The sequence below is a fragment of the Xiphophorus hellerii genome, chromosome 2, assembly GCF_003331165.1.
Source record: "Xiphophorus hellerii strain 12219 chromosome 2, Xiphophorus_hellerii-4.1, whole genome shotgun sequence".
Taxonomy (NCBI): domain Eukaryota; kingdom Metazoa; phylum Chordata; class Actinopteri; order Cyprinodontiformes; family Poeciliidae; genus Xiphophorus; species Xiphophorus hellerii.
Window position 1 is genome coordinate 24050312 of NC_045673.1, and position 20444 is coordinate 24070755.

At 43.6% G+C, this 20444-nt stretch overlaps 1 protein-coding gene across 11 annotated transcripts in view; it reads right to left on the reverse strand.

The window, feature by feature from the left end:
• Positions 1 to 20444, reverse strand: part of LOC116736696 (pleckstrin homology domain-containing family A member 7-like) — a 161938-nt gene that overhangs the window by 29414 nt on the left and 112080 nt on the right. For 8 of the 11 annotated variants that reach the window (XM_032589352.1, XM_032589424.1, XM_032589417.1 and 5 more), the window contains one exon: positions 577 to 755. In XM_032589352.1, coding sequence (XP_032445243.1) covers positions 577 to 755 — 179 coding nt within the window. Of the gene's footprint in view, positions 1 to 576; positions 756 to 8795; positions 9404 to 20444 lie in introns of those variants that run through there. The other 3 variants (XM_032589444.1, XM_032589435.1, XM_032589380.1) reach the window with 3 other exon arrangements.

The window sequence follows — 20444 nt, forward strand, 5'->3', positions numbered from 1 at the left end:
AAAATCTACTAATATTTTTTAAACGCAAATTTGATGAAAATCTAGCCTGTTTTTCCAACTATTTTAACTTCGTTATTACGAAGTTAAAATAATTTCTTGAAATGTTATTTGCCATGCTAATTTTTCATATTTTTAAGCTGTTTTGCTCCTCAACCTAGTGTAGCACTCAACCTTGCATAGCTAGCAAGTGCAAAATGGTGCAAAAAGTTTCTGACTAGAAAGAGACCTCATGGTCAACTTAGATCAGAAGGTATGAGAAGATCATGCTTAACGAATGTAACAATTATTCAACAGTGAATAAAAGTGAAAAAATCAACATTGAAAGTTGATGTTTCTTTACATATTTTCTATAGCTCTCTGTTGGTTTTCAAAGCAGGTCCTCTGACAGAAGCTAATGCTGTTTGGGGGAGTTATGGAAACGTTTGGAAACCTCTGCTATAAGCTATATATGGTGCTGACATGAATGAATATCTTTTCTTTGTCATACACATTAATACCAAAGTAGAAAATGACCTCATGTGAGAACCAAACTCCTCTGGCAATGTGTGCTTTAAGGTTTCAGGTGTGAAGGCCTACCTGAGCCTGTCGGGGTGGTTCTGCATCAGCGTGGCCTGGTTCATGGCCTTCAGCCAGGTGCTCATGTCCTCCTGGGTGTCGGTGCTGAAGTAATACGTCCGCATGCCAGTGTGCTCTGCCTGCGAGCCAATCACAGAGCTCTGCTTGTAAATGTATGAACGCATACCGGTGTGGCTAGCCTAAAGGAAGAGAGCAGAGGCCAGGTCAGATCGGCTGGAGGAAAACAGAGGTCATCTGGAGAACAGTGCAGGGGTCGAAGACAGAGAGCAGCATGCTGTCCCATGGCGGAGGGGGGAGAAGAAAACATCAACGGCGACGCAGGCACTGACCAATGCAGAGAGGGAGAAATCACACAGTACGGTGGCACAGACATAAATATCAGGCACTTGGGTTCAACAACGGCCACAACCTTCACCAGCGTAAGGAAGGATACATTGATATGACGGAGAATGGAAATATAGAAGGCTTAACACAAATGATCCTTTCAAATTGTTTGCCTTGAGGTCTTTTCGCTTAGATACCTACTTTAAAGATGTTAAAAGCTGCTACACCGTGGGATGATGAGATGCCTGGAAGACATCTTTTAGAATAACTAATGACATGAACAACGATAGCTCCTGGAAGAGAAAAGAGACTGCATTTCTTGTAGTCTATTGAACCAACAAGCAGAACAAAAAGGGTAGAGAGCCCACAAGCTTCGTGCTGGTGTTAAAGACAGTGTTCTTGTGTTCAGCTCATCGTGAGGGGGAGGAAAGACCTTCCTTTGCCTTCCTACTGGGAGGAAAAGCTCTGCCCTCGTCTCAAGACGTTTGGAGCCTCTGACCAGCTGCGGCTCCAAAAGGGGGAAAGTGTATAAAGAGTGATTTGCTGTTTTAGTTTTCACCACACCTAATGTTTTGCATCTAGTTACAAAGTTACATTTTTGGTCTCATTTGACAGTAAGACCTCACTCCCGCATTTAAAGAACCTCTACTAATTTCTGTCCAACATTGGCTTCACTTCTCCACTCACTCCAGATTTTTGCAATAGTTGTTGAATTGACAGACTTTTCCTCCTGAGGTGTGGATGTCTGGAGCGCCAACAAATTCACTATGTATGGAGGCCCAGATTGGTCAACAAATTTGCAAAAGTCACAAAAACAACAAAAGTCACAAAAAAAACAATAAAAAACAATAAAGGCCACGACAACAGCAAAAAGTTTCAAAGCAACAAAAAGTTACAAAACAAATTGTCAAAGGAAAAGCTGCATCGCAAAAAACAACAAGCCACAAACAAGAAATACCACAACATAATAAATATCACTGCAACAAGAAGCCACAAACGAAAAGCTGCATCACAAAACCAACTTGCTATTAAGTAATCGATGCCACAACGCAACAAGTCAACAAAATAACAGAAGCCACAACATAACCAAGGCCACAAACAACAAAAAGCAACAAAAACCACAACGCAACTAATGAAAGCTACAACACAACAACACAAGCCAAAGTGTAAGTTATGCTATAACAGAGGAGATGCTAGCAAAGTTAGCATAATTTCCGATTTAGCATAATTTCTGTTTCAGAATAAACAGAAATTATTGCTATGGCTGCGTTGTTTTGAACGCGGCGTAGGTTTCACCGTTATCTTGTAGCTTTTGCAGTTGTGTTGTGACTTATTTCATTGTCCCCTCTGGGCCACCGTAACCATGGGCAACTTGATTCCTTCTCTGATAAAATGCTCTCCTTACCGAGTCTTACAATTTAGATGGATGGGTTTGGTGGGTTTGTCGGTATGGATGATGGATGGTGTTTATCTTCACAATGCTATTTGTTCACTAACCTTTAACGGCGTGTCCATCAGTCGTGCAGGATTTTCCTTTTGTTTCCATCTCTACATACATGCATTTATGGTTGTAATGTGAAAATATTCAAGGGATATGAATTATTTTGCACAGTGCTACATCTGTAAATGGATGTTGTTCTGTTTCACATCCACACCTATTTCGTGAGTAAGAGACACCTCGTTTTTGGCGGTGCTAAATGTTACAGTATTCCTCCCGTCTTTTCCCCCACTGTCCCAAGTGGCTCCAAAGGATAATTTCTTGCAGCTCAGGGTTGAGATCCATCTCTTTTATCTCCCAGGCTATCGCACAACCGAGAATCCCACAAGAATCTGTCTTGAAAAAGCTACTCCGGTTGTGTAGGTGGAAACGGCAGGAAAAAAAATGAGACAGCGAAGCACTGGGTAGAAATGGAAAGCAGGAGAGGGTATTGAGAAATCTTTTTTGAAAATCGGGAGTGTTTGCGGCTGTCGTGGCAACCAAATCTTCAAAAGAAATCTGCAGCCTCCCTGTAGGTCACTGTGCCAAGTCCAGAGAGGAGCCTCAAGAGGTGGATACCCAGAAGCTTTCTGATTGAAAATCCATTAAGAATTGATTACAGGCTGAGAATATTCCAGCTTCACCGTTCGACATGATGCCGGTCTAATTCTAACTAACCTCAGGAACACGAGAAACACGCCAAAAAACAAGCAGAACCAGTCGGACATTTAAGGAAGACCTTCTATGTAAAAGCTGCTGATTAATTAATAGTCTCTAAGTGCTTTGTATCCTTAATAAATAGGTCTTTGTTGTAAATGTGGGGTTATTAGTTCCCCTTAGAAGCCGGGCTGCACTTCACTGAGCCCAGCTTTCTAAATAATCCACTTTCCCTTTTCCTTCCTTCCTTCCGTCCTCCACCGCTGAGACCAGCAGACAAACGAGAGTCCTCTCTTTAGAACAGATGCATGTAAATGAAAAGTAATTAAACACAGAATCTCCCGTACTCTAATTCCTTCTCTGAATAATGAATGCAGGACAGCGGGGGGGAAGGGGGTTGTCCAGCGTTTGGATCCACTTTGGCTGCAGTACAGACATTTTCTCTGTGTTTTCAGGTTCAGATTAGAAGATGAGCGCGTTTCAGCAGTTTGGCTTTCTCGTCTTTTGGTGAGCAAACACACCGAACGTTACCCCCGCACGGACGCTTTTAACGTACACACCAGACGCTGGTGAATAAAGCAGACTGTCGCCCCTGCTGTGTTACTGTAAACGCTAAATAAACCCTGGCAAAAGAGCCGACAAACGCGCACACGGCCGCCGTGCTCGTTCACATCCGCTTCTTACAGAGCCGCTGCCCCGCCAGTTCACGCAAACTTAGCCCTGATTACGAGAGAAAAACGCTTTGATATAAAGTTCTCTGACTCAGCATGCCCAAAACACAGGCTCTGACCAAGACACTTCATGATGTTTTGGAGCTGATTGCGCTGCTGGATCGACCCAACCGGGACTCGATAACCTGGTGAGGCACGCCTCCTCTGTCAGGGTGTTGAGCACTGACAATTAAAACTGGGCAAAGGCACAATTTAATACCTTGTCTTTGTCTGACGATTGTTATTTTTGAAGCTCAATTGTACATTATCCCTGACAGGTTGTGTGACAACCTGCATTTGAAAGATAAATGTAAAAATTCATGAATCCATGGTACTTGAATCTTTTGATGTTATTAGGACAGTCTTGGGTTAAAGCTGGAATTTTTGTACAGTGAATTTGAAAATGGATTAAAAGTAATTAGCAAATAACTGCTGATGTTAACATTCGTCCTTTGGATAACAGCGTGGATTATTTTCACCACAGGGTTCGTCAAATTAAAGACTCTTCAAGACTTTTTAAAGACCTTTATGAATGAAATTTAAGACCTGTTCCACAACACAAATTTACAGAAATGTACACAAATCTACAGTCTTCATCATCGTAGTTCTACGTTTTTTGCACAGAATTCACCTTAGCATCATATGGGTCGGCAATAAAGGTTGGCCAACAGCCAACTGTCAATACATTTGAACTTACCCGTGACAGACGCAAAAAACCTAGCTAGCACAAGTATGCACATTAGCAGCTAGTAGCGGTAGCCTCAACCGCCTCAAAGGCAATGAAGACATCCGAGTAGGACTCAAACTTTAGTATGACGGAAAAGAGTATACGAGATTAAATTATCAAAATTTAAGACCTGTGATTAATATATTTAAGGCTAACTTACGTTTTTAAAAATAAATTTAAGACCATAATTTTAGACACGCAAATTTAAAACATTTTAGGGATGTGTGGAGACCATGACATACACCTATTTTTATGTTTGTGCTGTCTCTTCATGTTTACTTTATTTGTAAACAGCTTTAATCAGTCTTCACACTGACACAGGGTGTTTGTTGTAAATGTTTTGCCAAGAAAAAAAACAAACAGAAATCAACATTTCTTTTTAAACTTTTTTAAAATTGATTTCTGGACGTAAAAAAGGGGTAAAACATCCAAAGTTTTGAGAATGTATTTTAGAGGCACTTTATAAAAACACATCTTGATAATCTGTGAGATGTATTTTTTATTTTTTTTAAACGCTTTTTGTGCAGTTACTTAATATGAGATCTCTATATCGACCTTTTTGTCCACAGACTATTTCGGTGTTTGTATCAAAGACAGTTGCAGGCAATTTCTACAACATTGGTGTTTGCCTGTTACTTCAAAGCCATTTCAATAGAGCTGCTGTTTATTGCAGGCCTCTTTTCCACACAGCTATGTATGGGCCCAATATTTCAGATTGTTTGCTTAAAACAGATGTCTGAAAACATCAGGATGCTGCCCGGATAAAAAGCACCAATATTACGAATCGCATTAGGGCTAGTTATCTCCAGAAGTCGAGGCATATTAAGTTAGATCAGAAGGCAGGGGAATGGGAAGGAGGCTGGTTAGAAATTACGTCTCAAACACCAAAAATAAAGTAAACATTTCAAGGAAAGCAAAAGAGCATCCTGTGGAAACAGCTGTCAAAGAGCGCCTCCTGACTCTCCATCAGCTCCCCGACAGATGCCTCTTATAGCTACCGAGACAGAAGACCGGGCGAAACCTCAGATGTCCTCACACGTGCAGCAGCCTGTGCAGAGGCATGAACGGATATTTGGACCGTAGAAAGCTGCACATGTAATTTTTTAAACGCCCTAAACCGACCTCGACTCCGAATGTGCTTCGACTTTAACACGGAGGAAGAAACAAAAGAATATTTTTTAAAAAAAGAAAACAGTCAAAAAGCGGGTACATGCGCCACACACCTTCAGCAGATGATAAATAAATAAATATTAATAAAAAAAAAAACCCGAGTCCGTGGCCGCCTTTATCGGGAACGCTGAGAGGGTCGTTGAGCTTTGAGTGCGCGCGCGGCTAACACACCCACACACCGAGAGCTCGCGCCGCTCTGTTTGGATGCGCGTGGGAGTTGGTGACACTTTTAAGTCGGGTTTCTGATTATCTGCCTCAGCACCAGTTTTGTTTAATTGTGTTTGATGAAGCATAGACAAAAAAAGGAGAACAAAATCCCACCGCTCGCTCGCTTTCTTTCTTTCTTTGAGCCCCGTCTTTCACAGGAACAAGCCTTTATCAGTTCAACCCTCTGCGTCCTTTCAAACGCTTCCTCTCATTATTTTCGTTTAGTATTCTCCACTCTGAATCACTTCCTGCCTTTTTCCGTGTCCACTCCTGCCACAGCTTGAAAATATCGCTTGCGTCTCTCCCTCTCTTTCTTTCTGTCTCACACACACATGCACACCCCAACACACACACACACACACCCACACCCACAATAGCTCACAATGGGGCTCAGTCGTCACTTTCGGACAACCGCTGACAAACTCTCGATTTTTTTTCCAGGCGCTATTTAAAGAGTCGCTTGTGTTCTGACTGATAAGCCACAGCTGCCAGAGCGCCACAAAGCTCCGGATAAGTTACCTTCTCCCCAACCTGCCAGCGCGAAAACCGGATTTATACTGGAAGCACTTAGACGGAAAGCTTGTTGGCGTTTTTGGCTCTGCACGGAAACCGTGTCTGGTGTGTAAAAATTATTCACGTTTCAGCTCAAGAGTGCAAAAGCACACACAGAGAGAGATTCTGTGTCGTTAGCCAAAATGGAAACGCTCGGAAGCACCTTTAGCGGCAATAATGATGATAATGTTCTCTGTATGACCTTATCGTCGCCCACATTGTGGAGGAGGAATATTTGCTCACTTTTGTTTCTGCGTCTCTCCCTTTAAAATCCATTTGAATCCCAATTTAATTTAGAATGTTTTAAGTAGCCATGGTAGCATCTTGATTGTTTTATTTTCAGTCATTTTTGATGTGGATTATTCTGCTGTACTTGTCCAATTAATGAGCCAGTTTGGGCCAAGCTTAAACTGTTGGAGCAGACCAACTCCCCATTTGACTTTACAGTACTTTGGTATTCAGTATATGGTGTTCTGGTTAAAACAAGCCCTCATCATCACTGTCCACTACCGTGCATTACATTGGAATGACGTGTTTTTGCTGGTATGCTGTTTTTATGACCAAGAAAAACGGTGGTGAACGAATGTTTACTTTGAACAACATAAAAAGAAAGTAAAAATAAGTAAAAGAAATTTTTTTTAAAAGACACGTCCGCGCAAAGGCCGTTTTTTCCAATGGCGCACTGAGTCGGACAGTTAACTGCTCAGCAGGAAACAGTTTTCAAATCGAACTGTTTTGTATGAGACATCGAGCCGATGAGGCTGACGAGGACTGCCGCTCTCTGAGCCGCTCCAGCTGCGTCTCCGTTACAAAGGTGCGCAAACCTTTGTCACTATTCCACTAGCGTAGAAAAACACCGCTGCGATTTTGCAAATGCGACGTTTCCATTAAATAAGAAACACAGTTGAAATCACACGTGAATAAGTTTGTTCACGCTGTTAAAAGACGCGTGGCGCCATCATCCTCCAACCACTTCCTGTTGTCGTCTTCTTTGTGGTTTGTGTCAGTGGTAACAGCCGGTTGTTGATCAAATGACTTGTGTGATGTGAAAAGGTGTTTCCGTTGCAGTTTCGCAAAATAAACCGATTTTGATAAGGCCAAAGAAAACCCACCACATCCTCGGGTCAAAACTTTTTATCAAAAAATTCGTTTTTTCAAACTTGGTGCATTTCCGTTAAGCAAATTTCCCTTTGAAATGGCAAATTGCTCAATTACATGGTCAATGGAAATGCAGCAACCAACAGGTGGGCGGTGACTGCCCTGTTGTACGAGTAATGGGGCAAAACACACCCAATTAGTTCATCAAACTTGTTAGCCTCCCTTTGGATGTAGTCAAAATGTTCCTTACTGCCCGTCGTCTCCATATCCATCACTACAGAATTGGGTTCCCTTTCTTTGAGTGGCCTTATGTACATCATTCATTTCTTTTGGTTTTTAAAACTACAAGTATAAAGTATTTCTCCCTCCTTGTCTGTGAAATGTGGCTGAATTTGTCAGAAATGAAGGAATTGTAGGAAATCTGTACGCTCTACAATGGAACCTCAACCAGTTTTTATTTAAACATGCTCACTTTGGTCCAACCTGTCTGACCTACACTATCCTCATATGTTCTTTTTGTGGAGAAGAGCCTTTCTCCTACATCTAATCCAAACAAAAAATGTCATACTTCTTTAATCTCCTGGGTGATAAATTGATTAAAGTGATTAATCAAATGTTCTGTTTTTGAAGATTTCAGTTTTGGAAAATCTGGATTTTTTTATTCACCAATGCTCCCCTTAGTCTACCTAAACTACCATCTTGAGTAATTTAAATATGACCTAAATATAAAATAAATGAAATAAATACAGGCCTTGTTTTTGTCTAAGTCCTGAAATGTCAAACCTCAACAAAAGAGACGTTTCTCATTAGCGTAACTCCAGAATTTAACAGGTTTCTCATTTTTAGATTTAGAATTACGGAACATTCTGTGTTCAACTTTTACATGCTCACTCTTTCCCTTTCTGCTGCTTCCCAGAAAAGTTGTGTGACATAAGTTACAAGCAACAGAAAAAAAAACAAAACAGTGATGTGGCCACACAGACAAACACCAGGAAGATTCATTATGTAATAACAGGACGAGGTGAAAGAGTCAAACGACGATAGCAATGACAAATGAAATCAAGATAAGGGCGATGACACAGACTGTCAAATGAAACATCAGCCGAAAACAAACACGCTCCTCTCAAGACATGCATCAAAAACACAGGAATATACGCAGCTGTTGTATATTCTCCCATATTTATAACCAACAAAGCCACAGCGACGGCAGGCGACAGGGATGAGGAAGGGTCACATCTGGCCAGAGAGAGAGAGAGAGAGAGAGAGAGAACCGACACCACAGCAGTGGAGTGAGTACCTATTTATGGGCGGGCTTTCACTGGACGGCTCAACACACTCACAGGGAGGGAGGGAGGTCCCAGCCAGGCAGCCGGCCAATGGCAACAAGAGAGGGGAGAGGGTTCGGTAAATAGAGGGTAGGGGGAGCGGGGTTTGATACGCAGCTGACTGTGGATGTACTGGAGATGGATTTTAATCAACAAATACAACCAATCAAATGTGTTTGTTTTCATTGTAGTGCAACATGGCGACCTTGTTCCAACCCCCTTCAGCTGTTTGCAGCATCAGCAGTCAGTGTGTTTGGAAATCCTACTGAACTCAAACTGAGCAGAGTTTGGTGGACATGCACGAGATTCCTGCAGCGAGGAGACAAATTTAAAACCTAACAGGCTAAATGAAAGAAACCCAGGCTTCACAAAGCAAACAGCCGTTTCATTTTGTTGTCCCCTGAAAGACCTTGGGCTTTTTGCATTCTGGGTGTTAAGGTGAAATTAAACAGGCAGTTTTAACACTTTATAGGCATTTGATTGATTTAAGAGTTCTAGGAGAGTTTTACCTTCAAGAGAGATGGCAAAATTGAAAAAGAAAATTGGATATATTTTAGGGAAGGGGAAGAGAAACAGCAATATTGTCACTTTAATGGGAAAAAAGTACACTAATTAAAAAAAAAGATACTTTATTTTTTTCTAGAGAGGCCAAAATAATAAGTAAACTCTCCAATATTTATCCTACATTATGAGAAAATAGAAAAAAACAAAACACAATCTAGAACCAAAGAATCCAGATGACTTGTATTTTTCATTGCAGTAATTATACATGAAAACTTAATCATGATAGAAAGAAAGCACACCTTTAAAAGCCTTTGGTTTCTACATTTCAGGGCCTTAGAAAGTTCATGTAAATGGATCAAAATTGAACCTCAGATTCCACACTGTCACAAAGTGGAAAAGCGTTTTGTGTCGCGTTTGTCTTGTCGTGAACAAAACTCAGCAGACAGGCGAGCAGACGATCCCGTCCGGCCAGAAGTATAAAACAGTATTTATCTCACGCTTTCATTAGGAACAAGCTGCAAAGGCTGCAGGTGTGATTGGCTCTGAGCTTTCTGTGCCAAGGCGTTTGCCGCAACAACTTGTCGTAACAACTCGGGCTGAGGCAACCTTTTGGTTTATACGGGCTTTCACCCTTCGAACAAAAACAGCCGTGACATGTAGACCCTCCCGCGTGAGTCTGGATGGATTCGTAGAAGAACGAGCATCTGCTCATAGCACTGAGAGACTGAACTGTAAAAACAAACAACAGCAAAAAGAAAAAGCTTCGCCTCGGGGAACGGAGAGGCTTCATGCTGTTCCGTCTCACAGAGACACTGACAGTCAGCTGTAATGGACGCTGCTGCAACAGGTGGGGAGAGGTCCGGGGGAGAGTGTAGGTAAGGATGTGGTTAATAATCCAATCTGTGAGAGCACAACTAGAATAGACTAAACACATGAATGCACATAAATAGAAAACCTGTGTGGTAAACCACAAAAATATCTCTTTATGGAAATGCTTATGTATTTGTGTGCTGCAGTGACATCCAAATTTCACCAATTTCAATCTGTGCCTCCGAACCTTCCCCACATTTTATCACATTAGGACATTAATGTTTATTTTTGAATTTTATGTGAAAGAACAATAGAAAGTAGTTAATAAAATTGAACAAAATCGATTTACATTCAAGCCTCTTTACCCTAACACCTCAAAATAAAATGTTGCTATCAAATACAGAAGGAAGTCACCCAGTCAGTAAATACACTCTTCCTGAGTTTCACTTTGTCTTATCACATTGCAGATGTTAATTTTGTACTCCGTTTTATATTCTAAAGATCTGGCTTTTATTGCAATGTGGTAAGAAAAAGAAAAGTTGAAGAGTACGGGTGCAGCAATTTCAATTTTATGGCCGATCGTCGTTCTCTAAAAAAGCCTGACCTGCACAGTCTGATTTTGGCCAAAATATATTTTTGTTGTTCGAAAAGTCAAAAGTCAACAATCCCAGTTAAGCAATACAAATTTGTAACTTCTTTTTTTTAAGAAAAAAATGACAAAAGTTACTAAATATGGCTACAAAGTTTGCCAAGTCCTAACTAACTGAGAGCATCAATAAATATAACATGTTTAAATGCAGTGTAGTGATATAAATAACAGTTCTATTTTTTTTAAAAGTAAGAGCCGTCCTGCAGAAGCCTGTTTCAAATGGGAATGTTTTTCAAGAACAATATTTAGGCCCGAGCAGCAAAGCGCTGCGAAGGCCTATTGTATCTGTACTGTTTATTAGGCCCGAGCAGCAAAGCGCTGCGAAGGCCTATTGTATCTGTACTGTTTCTTATTAGGCCCGAGCAGCAAAGCGCTGCGAAGGCCTATTGTATCTGTACTGTTTTATTATTATTCTGCCCCCCTCTTCGTGTGCCTTTTTGGGGGCTTTATCATATTCAAAAACTCACCAAACTTGGCGGTCGCAACTAGAAAATTTAAAAATTTTGAATTTTAAGGTTGTCGCAAGAATCGCAAAAAAAATTGCTGAACGGCGGCAACTAGCAATTTTCTGTTGACACAATGGTATGAACGTACTTCATCGTAGAGACATGAAATTTGGTACACTTGTAGAGCTCACCAAAAGACTCAGAACTTACATTTAATGTTATAAGCCAACTATCACAGAAAGTCGGCCATTTTGTATTGAACGTCCATTTTTTACCTCGATTTTGACGTTTACAGCCTTCGTATTTGATCGAACTCCTCCTAGGGATTTCGATTGATCGACTTCAAACTCGGTCAGTCTGATCATAAGGCATGTTTGATTTAAAGTTATCAAATTGGTGAGTTTTGGAGCATGTTGAAGGGGGGTTAGCAGGGGTCAAAGTTCACCTACTCGCCATGAAACACGAAACTCTTATATTTCCTATATAAAAACACAAAGAGGGACCAAACTTTCAGTGATTGATCGGCATCGGGTGCCCTACAATACCCTATGGTCAAATGATGACATCACTTAGGCCACGCCCCCTGAGAACAGGAAGTGTCATGTTTTACTGTGAACGGTCGCTATCTTAGCCCTTTGACCTAATCAACATGAAACTGTGTCCAGAGACAGAAGACATGTTGGTGTGTTGTGGATTCCAACCCCGACCGGCTTTGACATAGCAGGTGGGCGTGGCAGCGTGGCGAAGTGACCTGTAACGCCGTTGCCATACGTTTGGCTCTGAATTCCACAATTTCGGGCCCAGCTGCTCCAAACTTACTAGGATGGATCCTTATCCACCCACCGACCGGAATTCATAACAAAATTTGGTGGGCGTGGCCTAATTTCTCTATAGCGACCCCTAGAGTATTTTAAATGAACAGCCCTAAGCCATGCTTTAACCTAGAATTACGAAACTTGGTACACATGTGTATCTTGTCAGGACGTACAAAAAAGTCTATTAGAGCCATGGTCGAAACCCAACAGGAAGTCGGCCATTTTGTATTGAAGGTCCATTTTGGACCTCGAGTTTGACGTTTACAGCCTTTGCATTTGATCGAACTCCTCCTAGGGATTTCGATTGATCGGCTTCAAACTCGGTCAGTCTGATCATAAGGCATGTCTGATTTAAAGTTATCAAATTGGTGACTGTCTGAGATTGCTGAAGGGGGGTTACCAGGGGTCAAAGTTCACCTACACGCCATGAAACACGAAACTCTTATATTTCCTATACAAAAACACATAGAGGGACCAAACTTTCAGTGATTGATCGTCATCGGGTGCCCTACAATACCCTATGGTCAAATGATGACATCACTTAGGCCACGCCCCCTGAGAACAGGAAGTGTCATGTTTTACTGTGAACGGTCGCTATCTTAGCCCTTTGACCTCATCAACATGAAACTGTGTCCAGAGACAGAAGACATGTTGGTGTGTTGTGGATTCAAGCCCTGACCGGCTGCGATGAAGCAGCTGGGTGCGGCTGCATGGCGAAGTGACCTGTAACGCCGATGCCATACGTTTGCTTCCAGATTCCACATGTTTCGACCGAGCTGCACCAAACTTGGCTTGAGTGATGCTGGTGTGATACCTGAAAATTCTATGTCATCAGATTATGACGTCATCTAAGCCCCGCCCCCTCAGAACAGGAAGTGCTATTTTTTTCCTTGGAAACTTTCATCTATGGCTCTCTTTGTAATGGTTCACTAGAGGGACCCAGAAAATCAGCCACGACACAGGAGTGAGCAGAAAACTCTGATATTTATTAAAAGGCAGCTTAAACCGGGCACGCAGGATCGTCCGCTGCAGCACTGGCTTGGCGATCAGTAACTGAAGTGATCGGCTGAGGAACCAGGAGGAGCGCGGATGCTGCGCTGACGCAGAGCTCGGCAGGAAGTGCCTGGGGAGGGAAGCGCTGATGCAGGGCAGCGTACAAACTAGTTAGGCAGCAGAAGAACCAAATCCAGATCCGAATCCTTAGTCAGACGGGCCGAGGTCATGCACGATCGGGGCTAAGGGTAGAATCCGTGGGAGTGGGCGAGAGCGGTGTAACTGAAACAGGCGTGGGTCGAGATCCAGAAGGGCGATAGTAACAGTCCGACAAGGGCAAGGCAAAAGGGGCAGGTCCGAGGAACAAAGCGTGGTCGTAGCTATGAGGGCGAGGTAAGACTGCTGGAAAACTACTTGCTGAAAGCGTTCGATAATCTGGCAGTGTGGTTGCGACTGAGAGAGGCTTAAGAAGGGAGACAATCAGGAAGCAACGCAGGTGCGAGGAATAACGGAAATGAGGGGCGTGACTAGGATTGGCTCAAACAGAAAACAGTACAATGTGAACATCACACTCTTGACCTAATCAAGGTGATTCTGTGTTGGATGACAGATAGGAAGTTGGTCTCGCTTGCTTTAAAGTGCCAAGAGTTTTCAATGGCGGCAACGCCGTTCGTATACGTTTGCCTCTACATTCCACATATTTTGACCGAGCTGCATCAAACTTGGCCTGAGTGATCCTGGAGGCTTGCCCGTCAATCCTACGTCATCACATTATGACGTCATCTAAGCCCCGCCCCCTCGGAACCGGAAGTGCCGTTTTTTTCCTTGGAAAGCTCTGTTTATGGCTCTCTTGACCTAATCAAGGTGATTCTGTGTTGGATGACAGATAGGAAGTTGGTCTCGCTTGCTTTAAAGTGCCAAGAGTTTTCAATGGCGGCAACACCGTTCGTATACGTTTGCCTCTACATTCCACATATTTTGACCGAGCTGCATCAAACTTGGCCTGAGTGATCCTGGAGGCTTGCCCGTCGATCCTACGTCATCACATTGTGACGTCATCTAAGCCCCGCCCCCTCGGAACCGGAAGTGCCGTTTTTTTCCTTGGAAAGCTCTGTTTATGGCTCTCTTGACCTAATCAAGGTGATTCTGTGTTGGATGACAGATAGGAAGTTGGTCTCGCTTGCTTTAAAGTGCCAAGAGTTTTCAATGGCGGCAACGCCGTTCGTATACGTTTGCCTCTACATTCCACATATTTTGACCGAGCTGCATCAAACTTGGCCTGAGTGATCCTGGAGGCTTGCCCGTCGATCCTACGTCATCATATTATGACGTAATCTAAGCCCCGCCCCCTCGGAACTGGAAGTGCCGTTTTTTTCCTTGGAAAGCTCCGTTTATGGCTCTCTTGACCTAATCAAGATGATTCGGATGATAAACTCTGTCAATGCTCACTGCTGGCTGAACCGTGTGGGCGTGGCCAAATGGCGAATATCAGTCCCTCGCCATATACATACGTTTGGCTCTAATTCACACATGGATCATCCGATTGGCGCCAAACTGGATATGTATGACCTTTGTTCTGCTCTAAAGAGCCCAACGGGTTTGAGATGTAATTTGGGGAAAATGCGCGACAGCTTCTGCAGCGGCTAGCGGGCGGCGGTGCTGGAAACTGCGGCAGAGCTTCTGCGGTGGGGAGCGGGCTGCGGCTCTGGAAAACGCGCGAGAGCTTCTGCGGTGGCCGGAACCCCCGCGGTGGCCAATAGGCCGGAGCGGCGCTTGCTGCGAGGGCCGCCCGAGGCTGCTTGCAGCTTTAATTATTAGGCCCGAGCAGCAAAGCGCTGCGAAGGCCTATTGTATCTGTACTGTTTATTATTAGGCCCGAGCAGCAAAGCGCTGCGAAGGCCTATTGTTTCTGTACTGTTTCTTATTAGGCCCGAGCAGCAAAGCGCTGCGAAGGCCTATTGTTTCTGTACTGTTTCTTATTATTAGGCCCGAGCAGCAAAGCGCTGCGAAGGCCTATTGTTTCTGTACTGTTTCTTATTATTATTAGGCCCGAGCAGCAAAGCGCTGCGAAGGCCTATTGTTTCTGTACTGTTTCTTATTAGGCCCGAGCAGCAAAGCGCTGCGAAGGCCTATTGTATCTGTACTGTTTTATTATTATTCTGCCCCCCTATTCGTGTGCCTTTTTGGGGGCTTTATCATATTCAAAAACTCACCAAACTTGGCGGTGGCGACTAGAAAATTTAAAAATTTTGAATTTTAAGGTTGTCGCAAAAATCGCAAAAAAAATTGCTCAACGGCGGCAACTAGCAATTTTCTGTTGACACAATGGTATGAACGTACTTCATCGTAGAGACATGAAATTTGGTACACTTGTAGAGCTCACCAAAAGACTCAGAACTTACATTTAATGTTATAAGCCAACTATCACAGGAAGTCGGCCATTTTGTATTGAAGGTCCATTTTGGACCTCGATTTTGACGTTTACAGCCTTCGTATTTGATCGAACTCCTCCTAGGGATTTCGATTGATCGGCTTCAAACTCGGTCAGTCTGATCATAAGGCATGTCTGATTTAAAGTTATCAAATTGGTGAGTTTTGGAGCATGTTGAAGGGGGGTTAGCAGGGGTCAAAGTTCACCTACACGCCATGAAACAAAAACCTCTTATATTTCCTATACAAAAACACATAGAGGGACCAAACTTTCAGTGATTGGTTGTCATCGGGTGCCCTAAAATACCCTGCAGTGAAATTTTTTTTTTATGTAGGCCACGCCCCCTGAGAGCAGGAAGTGTAATGTTTTACTGTGAACGGTCGCTATCTTAGCCCTTTGACCTAATCAACATGAAACTGTGTCCAGAGACAGAAGACATGTTGGTGTGTTGTGGATTCCAACCCCGACCGGCTGCGATGAAGCAGGTGGGCGTGGCGGCGTTGCGAACGCCATCGAATTTCGTTTGGCTCTGAATTCCACAGTTTCGGGGTGAGCTGCTCCAAACTCACTAGGATGGATCCTTATCCATCCCCGAACAGGAATCCATAGCGATATTTGGTGGGCGTGGCCTAATTTCTCTATAGCGACCCCTAGAGTATTTTAAATGAACAGCCCCAAGCCATGCTTTATCCTAGAATTACGAAACTTGGTACATATGTGTATCTTGTCAGGACGTACAAAAAAGTCTATTAGAGCCATGGTCGAAACCCAACAGGAAGTCGGCCATTTTGTATTGAAGGTCCATTTTGGACCTCGAGTTTGACGTTTACAGCCTTTGCATTTGATCGAACTCCTCCTAGGGATTTCGATTGATCGGCTTCAAACTCGGTCAGTCTGATCATAAGGCATGTCTGATTTAAAGTTATCAAATTGGTGACTGTATGAGCTTGCTGAAGGGGGGTTACCAGGGGTCAAAGTTCACCTACTCGCCATGAAACAAAAACCTCTTATATTTCCTATACAAAAACACATAGAGGGACCAAACTTTCAGTGATTGATCGGCATCTGGTGTCCTAAAATACCCTGTGGTGAAATTTTTTTCTTACGTAGGCCACGCCCCCTGAGAGCTCGAAGTGTAATGTTTTACTGTGAACGGTCGCTATCTTAGCCCTTTGATCTAATCAACATGAAACAGTGTCCAGAGACAGAAAACATATTGGTGTGTTGTGGATTCCAACCCCGACCGGCTTCGATGTAGCAGGTGGGCGTGGCGGCGTTGCGAACGCCGTCGAATTTCGTTTGGCTCTGAATTCCACAGTTTCGGGGTGAGCTGCTCCAAACTCACTAGGATGGATCCTTATCCACCCACCGACAGGAATTCATAACAAAATTTGGTGGGCGTGGCCTAATTTCTCTATATCGCCCCCTAGAATATTTCAAAAAATCAGCCCCAAGCCATGCTTTAGCTTAGAATTACGAAACTTGGTACACATGTGTATCTTGTCAGGACGTACAAAAAAGTCTCTTGGAGCCATGCTCTAAACCCAACAGGAAGTCGGCCATTTTAGATTGAAGTTCATTTGACCTCGATTTTGACTTTTACAGCCTTTGCATTTGATCGAACTCCTCCTAGGGATTTCGATTGATCGGCTTCAAACTCGGTCAGTCTGATCACAAGGCATGTCCAATTCAAAGTTATCAATATGGTGACATTTGAACAGGTGGAAGGGGGGTTAGCAATGCTCAAAGTTCCCCTGTGATCGACTGTGTAATACAAAGGGCTTTGTCATGTGTAGGGCAATGCTGCCCTCTGGTGTCGAATTACTGAAATAATGAAACTATTTCAGTAATTTCAGTAAATCGACACCAGAGGGCAGCATTGCCCTACGGAATGACAGTTCAATGTTGAATTAAAGAGGAAAAAATTAAATAATTTGTAATTCTAACACAAAAACATCACAGAGACACCAATCTTTCAGCTATGGATAATCATCGGGTGTGCAATAATATCCAATGGTCAAAATATGACATCACTTAGGCCACGCCCCCTGACAACAGGAAGTCTCGTATTTTACTGTGAACGGTCGACAGCTTCTGCACCAAACTTTGCACGAGTGACCCTGGTGGGATCCCTGACGACCCTATGTAATCATATTACGACGTCATCTAAGCCCCGCCCCCTCAGAACAGGAAGTGTCTTTTTTTTCCTTGGAAAGCTCCGTTTATGGCTCTATTGACCTAATCAAGGTAATTCGGATGATGAGCTCTGTCAATGCTCGCTTCTGGCTGAACCGTGTGGGCGTGGCCAAACGGCGAATATCAGTCCCTCGCCATATTCATACGTTTGGCTCTAATTCACACATAGATCATCCGATTGGCGCCAAACTGGATATGTATGACCTTTGTTCACCTCTAAAGAGCCCAACGAGGTTGAAATGTAATTTGACTCCACTGCGCCCCCTAAGTTAATACATCGGCTGTATCTCCTCGACGCATCGACCGATCTGCACCAGATTTTTTGACAGTCGTCGGGGAGCGCCGCCGAACGCATTCACACGTGTCGCCCGGTGGACGGGCGTGGAAAATGCACAACAGCTTCTGCGGCAGCTAGCGGGCGGCGGTGCTGGAAACTGCGGCAGAGCTTCTGCGGTGGGGAGCGGGCTGCGGCTCTGGAAATCGCGCGAGAGCTTCTGCGGTGGCTGGAACCCCCGCGGTGGCCAATAGGCCGGAGCGGCGCTTGCTGCGAGGGCCGCCCGAGGCTGCTTGCAGCTTTAATTAGGCCCGAGCAGCAAAGCGCTGCGAAGGCCTATTGTTTCTGTACTGTTTCTTATTAGGCCCGAGCAGCAAAGCGCTGCGAAGGCCTATTGTATCTGTACTGTTTATTATTATTATTCTTCCCACCTCTTCGTGTGCCTTTTTGGGGGCTTTATCATATTCAAAAACTCACCAAACTTGGCGGTCGCAACTAGAAAAATTAAAAATTTTGAATTTTAAGGTTGTTGCAAAAATCGCAAAAAAAATTGCTCAACGGCGGCAACTAGCAATTTTCTGTTAACACAATGGTATGAACGTACTTCATCGTAGAGACATGAAATTTGGCACACTTGTAGAGCTCACCAAAAGACTCAGAACTTACATTTAATGTTATTAGCCAACTATCACAGGAAGTCAGCCATTTTGTCTTGAACGTCCATTTTTTTCCTCGATTTTGACGTTTACAGCCTTCGTATTTGATCGAACTCCTCCTAGGGATTTCGATTGATCGACTTCAAACTCGGTCAGTCTGATCATAAGGCATGTTTGATTTAAAGTTATCAAATTGGTGAGTTTTGGAGCATGTTGAAGGGGGGTTAGCAGGGGTCAAAGTTCACCTACTCGCCATGAAACACGAAACTCTTATATTTCCTATATAAAAACACATAGAGGGACCAAACTTTCAGTGATTGATCGTCATCGGGTGCCCTACAATACCCTATGGTCAAATGATGACATCACTTAGGCCACGCCCCCTGAGAACAGGAAGTGTCATGTTTTACTGTGAACGGTCGCTATCTTAGCCCTTTGACCTAATCAACATGAAACTGTGTCCAGAGGCAGAAGACATGTTGGTGTGTTGTGGATTCCAACCCCGACCGGCTGCGATGAAGCAGGTGGGCGTGGCGGCGTTGCGAACGCCATCGAATTTCGTTTGGCTCTGAATTCCACAGTTTCGGGGTGAGCTGCTTCAAACTCACTAGGATGGATCCTTATCCATCCCCGAACAGGAATCCATAGCGATATTTGGTGGGCGTGGCCTAATTTTTCTATAGCGACCCCTAGAGTATTTTAAATGAACAGCCCCATGCCATGCTTTATCCTAGAATTACGAAACTTGGTACACATGTGTATCTTGTCAGGACGTACAAAAAAGTCTCTTGGAGCCATGCTCTAAACCCAACAGGAAGTCGGCCATTTTGTATTGAAGGTCCATTTTGGACCTCGAGTGTGACGTTTACAGCCTTTGCATTTGATCGAACTCCTCCTAGGGATTTCGATTGATCGGCTTCAAACTCGGTCAGTCTGATCATAAGGCATGTCTGATTTAAAGTTATCAAATTGGTGACTGTATGATCTTGCTGAAGGGGGGTTACCAGGGGTCAAAGTTCACCTACTCGCCATGAAACACGAAACTCTTATATTTCCTATACAAAAACACATAGAGGGACCAAACTTTCTGGGATTGATCGTCATCGGGTGTCCTAAAATACCCTGTCGTGAAATTATTTTTTTACGTAGGCCACGCCCCCTGAGAACAGGAAGTGTCATGTTTTACTGTGAACGGTCGCTATCTTAGCCCTTTGACCTAATCAACATGAAACTGTGTCCAGAGACAGAAGACATGTTGGTGTGTTGTGGATTCAAGCCCTGACCGGCTGCGATGAAGCAGCTGGGTGTGGCGGCGTGGCGAAGTGACCTGTAACGCCGATGCCATACGTTTGCTTCTAGATTCCACATGTTTCGACCGAGCTGCACCAAACTTGGCCTCAGTGATGCTGTTGTGATGCCTGACAATGCTATGTCATCATATTATGACGTCATCTAAGCCCCGCCCCCTCAGAATGAATTAGAGAGATCTTCTGTGTAATTACATAATAAACAGTACATGTTCGTCGTTTGTAGGGCAATGCTGCCCTCTGCTGGCCACTGAAATAGTTTCATTATTTCAGTAATTCGACACCAGAGGGCAGCATTGCCCTGCAGATGAAATTCTTCGATTTTGTAATACACAGGAAAATTGAAAAATTGGTATTTCTAACACAAAAAGTCACAGAGACTCCAAACTTTCAGTGATTGATCGTCATCAGGTGGCCTACAATACCATATGGTCAAATGATGACATCACGTAGGCCACGCCCCCTGAGAACAGGAAGTGTCATGTTTTACTGTGAACGGTCGCTCTCTTAGCCCTTTGACCTAATCAACATGAACCTGTG